At 34.1% G+C, this 11,535-nt stretch overlaps 1 protein-coding gene across 1 annotated transcript; it reads right to left on the bottom strand.

Moving 5' to 3' along the window:
• Window positions 1–3,475: 3,475 nt before the first annotated feature.
• LOC128201290 (uncharacterized) lies at window positions 3,476–10,118 on the bottom strand. Its single transcript, XM_052897810.1, has 2 exons — window positions 9,518–10,118; window positions 3,476–8,853 (listed from the first exon to the last, which is right to left on the bottom strand). The coding sequence occupies exon 2, from the start codon at window positions 8,828–8,830 to the stop codon at window positions 3,611–3,613; it is 5,220 nt and encodes a 1,739-aa protein (XP_052753770.1). The 5' UTR covers window positions 8,831–8,853; window positions 9,518–10,118; the 3' UTR covers window positions 3,476–3,610.
• Window positions 10,119–11,535: the final 1,417 nt, after the last annotated feature.

Below are 11,535 nucleotides of genomic sequence, written 5' to 3'. Positions count from 1 at the left end.
ATATACTTACACATAATAATAATAATAACTTATGATTACATTAATGGATATAAATAAATAATACATACATATATATGAATATACATACATAAACATATATAAAGACAAATATACTTAATATAGTGTATTTTCTAATTTATTGTTACGGTGTCAAACGAGCAGACGGTCCACCAGAAGGCTACCGTCGCCCACATTACTACAAATGCGACCCTTGTCCAATTTCTGTGGGTCTTTCAATTGTGTTTTCAACTTAGAATTCCCAAAAAAGTCAATGTCTCTGAAAAAGCATTTTTAAAATATTTTTGAGGGCATACATTTTTACTAAGACTCGAAATAAAAAAAAAATCACCAAAATTAGACAGAAAGCGCTCTTGCTGAAAATCAATCCTATAAATAAACATTAATTGCTAAATTTGTTGTTGACCATGAAACTTTAACCACTTACCATCAGGTGGGCCGTATGCTTGTTTGCCACCTCAATGGTATAAAAAAAACTTGAGAGCGACTGGACTAATTGGAATATTTTTTTTTTAATTATTCGTTGAAGTCTGAGAAAGGTTTATATGAAGAGAAAAAATCCCTGAAAAGAAACGAAAGAGTATTTATTTTTCCTATACAAACTGTTTCTATTTACCATAGTTAATAGTTTTTGTTAGAACGACGTCTATCTAGTCAAGAATATTCTAAAGGATAACATTAGATAGAATAAATATTGAATATAGGGGGGAAAGGGATTATTAGTAATGGAGACTGAGAATCTCATTGCTAGCAATATACCCAACCAGGTCGACCACCTCGCGGTTCTCCCTGGAAACTATCACGGTTAATTCCTGATGAATTCATCATGATGGGCTAACTGGTCTGTTTTCATTCTCATCTATCACCCTTCACTGGTGCTCCGCCAGCGTATCCCGTTAGCGCAGGCGGGGTTACCATACCATTTTCACCCATCAAAAAAAAATTTAATATAGATAGACAATTTATTTGCATTACTTACAGTACACAGATAACAACAGACATAAATAGACATGCACAGTAAATAAAAATAAAAGAATGCATACACAAAAAAAAAGCAAAATGTATAAAAGAAGTAACAATTTTTTCCTTCATGCGTGTGTCACAGTAACACAAAATAGCCACAACTCAGCAAAAAGCCAGCCGCGAAATTCCTTAATAGAAATAAAAAAAGAAATATAGATAAAAAACACTGTATGTGTCCATTACATTTATTATAAACCTACCTAAGTCGATTGCTTAGGTACCTCTGTCCCATTCGTGTTTCAACCGTGAAGCAGTTGTGTTTGCATGGCTGTGTTTCGGTTTGAAGGGTGGGATATGGCTTGAATTTACTGGGTACAGAGGAATAACACCTGAGTCCTCAGGAATGGCAACGCATGGGGGTATCATGGGCGAAACAGTATACTCTGTTATGTCCATGGTACTGCTCATGTCTATAGGCGACGGTTACCACTCTCCATCAGGTGGGCCGTCAGCTTGTTTGCCATTCTAAGATGTATAAAAAAATATTCTAGACGAATAAATAATAAATGTCATTAGAAGAGGGGTAATGAGAGCTCACTTTCCATCTATTTATACTCTTTATCTACTCATATATACATATTAAGTAGCACTTCAGTAATGATCCAGATATTGTTGAATTATGTTTATAAATAGACGTGTCCAGCGTCCATTCCCTAAGAGACCTCAACGTTCATTTACATATACAGGCGGGTCATGGATTTGCATAATTTATTCAAAAAATATCAACAACTTCTTAATCTGGAAAATTTATAATAAAATCCCACTTTTTACGCAACGAAAGCGACCTTCATCTGATAAACCAGAGGGAGACTTTGTACAAAAGTCGATTGTTTGGGTACCTCTGTCCCATTCGTGTTTCAACCGTGAAGCAGTTGTGTTTGCATGGCTGTGTTTCGGTTCGAATGGTGGGATATGGCGTGAAATTACTGGGTACAGAGGAATAACACCTGAGTCCTCAGTAATGGCAATGCATGGGGGGTATCATGGGCGAAACAGTATACTCAGTTATGTCCATGAAACATGAGCAGTATCATGGATGTAACAGAGTACTCGTATACTGTTTTGCTCATGATACTCCCCATTGCATTGCCACTTTTGAGGACTAAAGTGTTATGACTCTGTACCCTGTAAATTTACTGTCTTATCCCACCCTTTAAACCGAAATACAACAATGCAAACACAACTGATTACGATAGAAGTACGAATGGGACAGAGATGCCCAAGCAAACGACTTTTGTACAAATTTTCTCTCTCTCTCTGGTAAGGTTATTTAAGTTTATTATTAAATTTCCTTAGTAAAAGAAAGAAAATTCTGCCATGAATCGTATCAGATGTCACAGATGTCCCCTAGAGCAATTAAACGTTACAGTCCCCGTTTGCACTGCTTTCAGTAAATGACTGTATTGTTCTCAAATACCTTGAATTGAAACTCACGACACGTAGTGCGAAGGTAACTTAATTACTTACTTCCAACTTAAAGTTCATTTCTTAAGATTGTTTTCATATAAGTTTAAATTACATTCACTTTTCCAGTTAGAAGGACTTTTACCCGGTTGCTTTCAAGTAATTTTAAAAATACACTAATTTATAAAATACACTGATTTTATTTTATTATATTAATAAAATAATAACTGGACGATGAAAGATATTTAAGAAAAATTGAAATAAAGTGTCTTATTATTTCAGCCGTTAACTGTCCACTGCTGAACATAAGCCTTTCCCATAAGGGGAGATTTGCCAGTAGTTGTCACGCTTGGCAGGCGGATTGGCAACCGCCGTCAAGCTTTAGAGATGTTTTAAGAGGAACGCTGCTGCTCATTCCTCGCCCTCCCTTAGTTGCCTCTTACTAACACCCAAGGAAGGGGTGGTTCATTCTATGTTGGGGCATACACGACGTAAGCCAAAGCATCGCACGAAACTGATAATGTTTTATATTAATACATTATCTAAAAATGGTTTATTTCATTGATTTTTCTATCTTATGTATATATATATATATATATATATATATATATATATATATATATATATATATATATATATATATATATATATATATATATATATATATATATATATATATATATATATATATATAGTTATATTGATTTAAAAATTTAGAAAGCGATAATAATTTTTGATGAAATTTCTATAGCACAAATCTGTAAGTATATTTTTTCAGATAAAAAAGAATTTTGCAAATCAGTTCACAACTGATGGAGAACGGGATGTCTTTACTGATCAAGATAATACCATCCTATATAATCCTTTACCATCCTATATGGCACGTGTATACCTAATTTCATAATGATTGATTAAACCGTTAAAGTGATATAAGGTAACAAACAAACTAATTTTCACATTTATAATATTAGTAAGTGTTTAGGATTTATTATGATGTAATTTTGGAAATAATCAAATTAAAGACGGAGACTAATTTGTATGACTTTTATAACGAATAACCAACAAATGAATAGAAAAAATGAATCAACTTATTTTTGACGCTTTCTTGGCTAACAAAAAAGAATCAGGCGTTTAAACATGCCCCCCGGCGTTGAATGCCGTGGCTTCAACCAGACAGTGATGGCAATGGACAAATCTTGCTAAAAGCCCGTCGAATCACTCCGGTGGACGTTTTTATATCAGCAACCCGTACTATGCCGTCAGGTCCAGGATGAACTTCCACAATTCTTCCCAATTTCCACTTCAACGGCGGAAGATTATCCTCCTTGATCACTACTAAAGTGTCCAACTTCAAATTATCCTTGCAGGAACGCCATTTAACGCGTTGTTGTAATTCTGCAATATATTCTTTACTCCATCTAGTCCAAAAATGTTGACGAAGTTGTTCAATGCGTTGGAACCGTGTAAGATTATTCGTGGAATATAATCGATAATCTCGTTCTGGTAAGGATGTGAGTGATCGGCCAATGAGAAAATGACCTGGGGTCAGTGGATTGTAGTCTGCTGGATCCGAAGAAAGTGGTGTTAGTGGTCGAGAGTTTAATACGGCTTCAATTTGTACAAGTGTAGTGTTAAGCTCTTCGTAAGTTAATGTACAATTACCCAACACTCGCTGTAAATGGTACTTGGTCGAACGGACACCCGCTTCCCAGAGGCCTCCGAAATGTGGCGCATACGCCGGAATAAAATGGAAATTAATACCGTCGTTTGCTGCACTTTCACCTAAAGAATTAAAATTAGCCTTTAGAAATTTTGATAAGTCGTTGTATGCACCAACAAATGACGTACCGTTATCAGAATAAATATTAACGGGTTTCCCTCTTCGTGAAATAAATCGTCGTAAAGCCAGTAAATAATTATTGCTCGTTAGATCTCCCACCAGCTCCAAATGAATGGCTTTAGTCGTGAAGCACACAAAAACCGCAATATACACTTTTACTAGTCTGCAACCGCGACCTTGACGATTTGCGCACATAATAGGGCCTGCATAGTCAACACCAACAGTCATAAAAGGATAACCACCGGAAAGAAGACGCTGCTGTGGTAAATTTCCCATCAAAGGAGTAACGACCTTACCCTTTATGCGTGTACATTTGATGCAATTATGATAGCAAGTCTTTGCTAAATTTCGACCACCTATGGGCCAATAACTTTCCCTAATGGACGCCAACAATAATTGAGGACCAGCATGTAATAATCTTTTATGCTCAAATGTGAATAATAATTTTGTAAAAATGTGAGTGGACTGTAAAATAATAGGGTGTTTTTTGTCATCAGAATAATTTGAGTTGTCAATACGACCTCCAACACGCATTATATTATTTTCGTCTAGGAACACGTTAAATTTTAAGAGTGGACTTTTTTTAGGTAAGCTTTCTTTATTCAAAAGTAATTTATACTCGGGAAAGGATTCGTATTGACAATTTGAAATTATTAAAATTAAGGAATCTCGCAATTCCTTTTCACTTAAAAATATTGAGACTTCTGGCAGCCTTTTACATGAATTTATGAATCTTAAAACATAGGCTACCGATCGCACGAGTCTTAAATAATTGGAGAAGCGATTAAATTCAATGAGCCTTCTTGGGCTTGCGTCGTGTACAATAGCGTTTAAAGAATGGTCTTGTTTAATCTCGGGTAAAACTTCGACATGCTTTGGTTGAGGGGGCCACTTCACAAAGTCATCACGAAGAAATGCAGGACCTGACCACCATAGTTCCAAACTCTGCAGATTACTAATATCCACACCACGAGATATTAGGTCTGCTGAGTTTTCATCAGTTGGTACGTGTCGCCAGGTACAGTTTTCTGTCCTTTCTAAGATTTCGGCAACGCGATTGCGTACAAACGGCTGAAGTCTAGAAGGTAGCATACGTAACCAACTTAAAACTATGGTGGAGTCAGTCCAGCAATAAACTTTATTTATTTTCAACCTCAACGAAGTGACGACTTTGTCATAAAGTCGAGCTGCTATCAATGCACCGCACAATTCCAACCTTGGGATTGTGGTTGGTTTGATCGGAGCTACTCGACTCTTAGCCATCAACAACCGAACTAAAACCTTTCCAAAATCACTAACACTACGAACATAAATGCAAGCTCCATACGCACGTTCTGACGCGTCTGAAAATACATGCAATTCTAGCAATTTGTGTGAGTCGCAAATAACAATTCTTGGAATACGAAGTTTGTTTAAAAGGGGTAAAGCTTCACGAATACGTTTCCAATTCTTATTAAGGTCATAATTTAATGGTTCATCCCAAGATAATTTTTGAATCCAAAGCTGTTGTAGCAGCAATTTCATATTAATTATGCAAGGAGCCAAAAGTCCTAATGGATCAAAAATTCGTGCAATTGATGAAAGAATATCACGTTTAGTATTGCCATCAGGGATTAAAGAACCTATTGGAAAACATAGTTCGTCAGAATTAGCATGCCAACTGAGACCTAATAACTTATTTGGATCATCATCATTATGCCCGATATTTAAATCAATTGAAGAAATATCATTATTTGGAGACTCCATAATCAATCGAGGTTCATTCGATTTCCACTTCCTTAATGGCATACAAGCCGAAGCAAGTACATCAGTGACCTCCTTACGGATAGCTTGAACTTCAGTCAGATCATCACCTCCTGTTAAAAGATCATCAACGTAAAAATCATGTTCGATGATCTCTGCAATTTTGTCATTTTTACATTCGATACTTAATTGTTTAAGACACCGTGTAGCCAGGAATGGTGCACTAGATGTGCCATATGTCACCGTGTTTAATATAAATTTTTGTATCGGCTTGTTTGTATTACTACGCCAAAGTATTTGCTGCAGATGTCTATCAGATGGATGGACAATAATTTGCCTGTACATTTTTTCTACATCTGCAGACAAAACATATTTATGCTGCCTAAAACGGAGTAGTATTGACACCAAATCGTCTTGAATAATAGGACCTATCATTTGGATGTCATTATAAGAAACACCTGACGTGGTAGGGCTACTAGCGTTGAATACAACCCGAAGTTTCGTAGTTGTACTACTATCACGCATAACACCGTGATGGGGTATAAAGTACTCATCTTGTTCTAGTTTAGGTTGTTCACATTTTGACATATGGCCAAGCAACTCATATTCTGACATAAAACTGTGATACATTTCACTTAAATTAGGCTTACTCTTTAATCGATGTTCTAAAGAATATAAACAATGTTCAGCTCGTTGAATTGACTCTCCTAAGACAGAAGAAGTTTGCTTGAGTGGTATACGGACGCAAAAACGACCATCATCGAGACGAGTTGTATTCGCGATAAAGTGCTCCTCGCATTTCTTTTCTTCTGGCAGATAATTATGTTTGGAGTTTATTTCTTCAAGCTGCCAAAACCGTGTCAGATCAGTTCGAATATCATCGAAATCCTGATTTGAAGTAGAATCGATTTTATTTAAATTGCATCTTAATTCACTTACGTCTGTAGTTGTGACATGATGACTAAAAATAGGACCTGAAATTATCCATCCTAATTTTGTTTCACATAAAACAGGCTTTTTCTTGCCTAATGTTATTCTTCGCGTACCTACCAAATCCCAAAAGAGATCAGCACCGATTAAAATGTCAACATGAGCAGGTATAAAAAACGTAGGATCCGCTAAACAAATATCAGTTGGTATGTCAATATTAGAAATATTCACTTCGTGACTAGGTATATTACTAGTAATAGATGGCAAAACATAACACTGAACCTCAGAGGAATAATTGTTATTTAATGACGTCATTTGTACATGACAAGTTTTGCCTACGCATGATGTTGCGTTATTTATACCCAAAATTGACTTATCTACCTTACAAGTCATCAAATTTAAACGTTGACACAGTGTCTCAGTTATGAGACTCGATGTACTACCACTATCTAGTATAGCACGAACAATGTGTTCGCGATTGTTGTCGTCATATAATTTAATCAAGGCAGTAGATAATAACACATCACACTGAACTTTATTATAATTAGATATGTGTGTGGTCAAAGCTACATTATGTGAAGCCACAGATGATGTAGATGCTGAGGGTGTATTCACAGTGGTAATTTTATTTTCATTACGTACCGGCTGATCACTAGTTACATGAATGAGACTATTGTGTCTTCGCTTGCATATTTTACAGCCTGATTTTTTGCATAGATTGGCAAAGTGGCCTGCGCGGAAACAATTAAAACATACCTTGTAGCTTGGTAGTAATTTTAGTCGCGCTTCAATACTTAAGGCAAGGAACTGAGGGCAATTTGCTAAATTGTGGTCGCCCTTACATTTAGGACAAACACGTTGATGTGATTCAGCTGTATTGGAATTTTGATTAGTATGTCCACCTTGTATCGACACCATAGATTTTAGTCTACCAGTAGATTTATGAGTTGAATTAATTTGACTAACACGTGATAGCTCTAATGTTTCAAATAAGTCAGCGCTACTACGTATAAATTGTAAAAAGATGTCAAATGTTATTGAGGCATCCTTTTCCATACGTCCTTTAAATTCCTCCCACTTCCGAAAGGTTTTGTTGTCTAATTTGTGAGTAATAATATAAATTAGAAGAGTGTCCCAATGTTTTACAGGTTCACCTAATGATTCAAGTGCTCGTAGGTTTTTATTTACCTGATCAATCAAACGTTTTAAAGTTACAGATGACTCCTTTGTAATAACTTCAATATTGAATAAAGACGATACGTGATTTTGTATTAGTAAACGTTTATTGTCAAACCTATCACACAAGAGTTTCCACGCAACGGCATAATTTTTAGATGAAAACTCAACTGATTGGATTACCACAGCAGCAGAACCTTCCAGAGATGCACGTAAATAATGGAATTTATTTATCTCGTCTATTTCATCGTTATTATGTATAAGACTAGTAAAAGTGTCCCTGAATTCAAGATAATTGTCGTACGACCCACAAAATTTTGGTAACTGGATGGTGGGTAGTTTAACGAGCTTATGATTATTCATGCGAGTACCCTTGTCACTTCCTATACTACTCATAGAACCTTCATTAATATTTTGCAAACCTTGAGCTTGAGCAATTGCTTTGAAGTATTGTGATTCAAATTCTGAGCGTTCTTTAAATTGCTCTTCAATATTATCAACAATACACTCTAAACGCAACTGTACCTGATCATATTGCTCATACAACGACTCAATTTTACCCATACGCAATTGTAATTCTCTAGCATCCGAAAGACTTAACGGTTCGTCAGTTAGCGAATGTAAATAGTTAATAAATGCAGTTAAACGACCTTTAAAACTACCACGTTTCTTAACTAATTCCCTTTCTTCGGCCATTCTGGGATTCGCGTGTTGTCGACCTGGAATTTATACAAATAAAAAATAAATTAATAAATGTAATAAACAAGGCACACAATAGATCCTTACTATATTGGTACTATATTACTATATTATTGGTACAATGAGCAAATAATATTTCAATCAATTAAATAGCTTTATAATACGATATGTTATATTTATAGTATAGGTACAGATGTTAATAGGTATATAGGAATAACATTTAAAAAGTATTTAATATCGGACAAATTCAAATTATTGAATTATGCACTACGTAGTTACAGAGATATACTTGATACGTGACTGTATAACTTATCCACTTCAGTTTATTAATAGAATCATACAAACAGTAAATAGTTCACTAATCTGCTAAATGTGTATATTATAACCCTATAGAATCGTATAAAATTTTACTATAATAGAACAATAGAATCAGATACAATAGTAAAATATATCTACCTACACAATAATTATACGTGAATAACTATTACAATTTACACTATAATTATTCATTTAATAATCCAAACAATGTAGCATTAATGCTTACTATACTTAATTTAAGTATTATTTGGATTTAATTACAGCAAAACTTAAGTTAAACAAAAATTATTCACACTACAATAGGTAGAAACTTTATGTAAGTAAAATGAACGGTACAGATAAATAGTGTAATTATTTTTTACTAACCTTTTTAAAAATCCTTTATTTACACTAAATATTACCTGTCGAGTGCTGGGTTATATTTAAATATGAATAAATAAAGACTTAACACCACTGAAAATACACTCAATCCATCCGCTGTAGGTAGACACTATCTTGATTTTAATAAATTCGTCTTTTATTCTTCTAGTTTAATTATATTCCATAAAATAATAGCTAATCCTTATCAGTTTCACATCCGGCTTCGATCTAGGACCATGTTTAGGATTTATTATGATGTAATTTTGGAAATAATCAAATTAAAGACGGAGACTAATTTGTATGACTTTTATAACGAATAACCAACAAATGAATAGAAAAAATGAATCAACTTATTTTTGACGCTTTCTTGGCTAACAAAAAAGAATCAGGCGTTTAAACAGTAAGAATTTACGTGGATGAAGTCATAACTCAGTAAATAAATAATACTCATTACTGAGTAAATAAATAATTTAAAACTAACAATCGATATAAATTGCAATTGATCATTATTATTCCTATATTTCTTGCCAATAATAATAACATTATGAATTCAAAGCGTTTGAAAGGTGTCAATGTGAAAACATCGTCTGTATATTTGATAAATTTAGATTAGTAAAAAAATACAGAATCTTTTTAAGAAATATCCAAAAATAGGTACTCGTCTCGCCTATGTAGTTTTTATTTATATTTACCACCTGCAACCTCCATCGGTTTCACACGGTTTTTTTGTCAATTAAACTATGCCTATTTACTCGCTGATAATTGTAAAATCGATTAAGTATTATTTAACTTTATTTATTATAAAACATACAAACAATAATCATATCTTTTCTCTTTATAACAATTAAGATAAATAGAGAGATAACAAAAAATGAAATAAAAAAAGAAAGAATTTTTTAAGTCTTTTATTAAATTATCTATATATGTACTTAACTATAATATAATTCTTACAAATATAATAAAGTTGTAACTAGGCGATGTCTGTATATGGAGATTTAAAAAAAAAATTTGAGACGTCTTAATAAGACCAATAGATAAAGGCCAAAACAAAATATTAAAAAAATGTTGTCTATCTCTCCGCTGTATGTTTATTCTGACATCATACAAAAACTATTGAATTATTTTGTTCCGGAAGTTGTATTCCTGAAGGTCATACTTAAAATCTGGTGTATATTTTATTATATTCTTGATGAATTCACATATCAGTTACGCCATATGTATTGTATTATATCGTCATAGTCGTAGAATACTGACGGATCTGACGAAGATTACATATAAAGATTCGTCAGTATTCTACGACTATAACGATATATATGTAATTTATCATATTATAGTAAAATTTAAATATTTTTTTTGAACCATAATCGAATACCTCTACACATTCTTAAGGTTAACTGGTAGAGAATGCCTACAACATAAGATCTGTCTGTTGTACTACATTTTATAGGTCATCAAAGTTGAAGTATGCCGGGACCACACGGCATAGAGTAGGCCACCCCTTCCTTTCTCGTGGGCATCGTAAAAGACGACTAAGGTAGGGCGAGGATTGGGCAGCAGCGTCCCTCTTAAAACATCTCTAAAGCCTGACAAAACATAAGTCTCCCCTTGGGGGGGACTGGCAAAACCCCCCAAGGAGACTTATGTTCAGCAGTGTGCAGTTAATGGCTGATATGATATTGATAAGGTTTGAGTAAATAAATATTAGAAATACTTCGCCAATTCTGAACCGATTTTGATAATTCTTTTGTAATCACCAGTGTTTAATGTAATGTTTCTCCTATGTGTGTATATTAGTAATTTTGCTACGATTAAACCTACTATTATATTGCGTAGCAAAATCTTATAATGGACTCATTTCCTTTTGACAAAGTTGTCCACTTTCATGGTAGTTACAGCTCGGTCTCGCATTGTTGTAAACTTTTCCTTGCACCCAAAAGACTTACATTATAATATTTTCCAAGTTTTACTTTTTTTCTTTCTTACTACTACTGTATTAAGTTGCATACTGAGTAATAAATGACGTG

The sequence above is a fragment of the Galleria mellonella genome, unplaced genomic scaffold, assembly GCF_026898425.1.
Source record: "Galleria mellonella isolate WM207_F2 unplaced genomic scaffold, CSIRO_AGI_GalMel_v1 utg38, whole genome shotgun sequence".
NCBI lineage: Eukaryota > Metazoa > Arthropoda > Insecta > Lepidoptera > Pyralidae > Galleria > Galleria mellonella.
Note: the sequence above shows the minus strand (reverse complement) of the source record. Positions and strands in the feature narration are given on the sequence as shown.

What these genes read in the sequence shown, in the direction of transcription:
- LOC128201290 (XM_052897810.1), bottom strand. Translation starts at nt 8,830, where the DNA reads ATGGCCGAAGAAAGGGAATTAGTTAAGAAACGTGGTAGTTTTAAAGGT.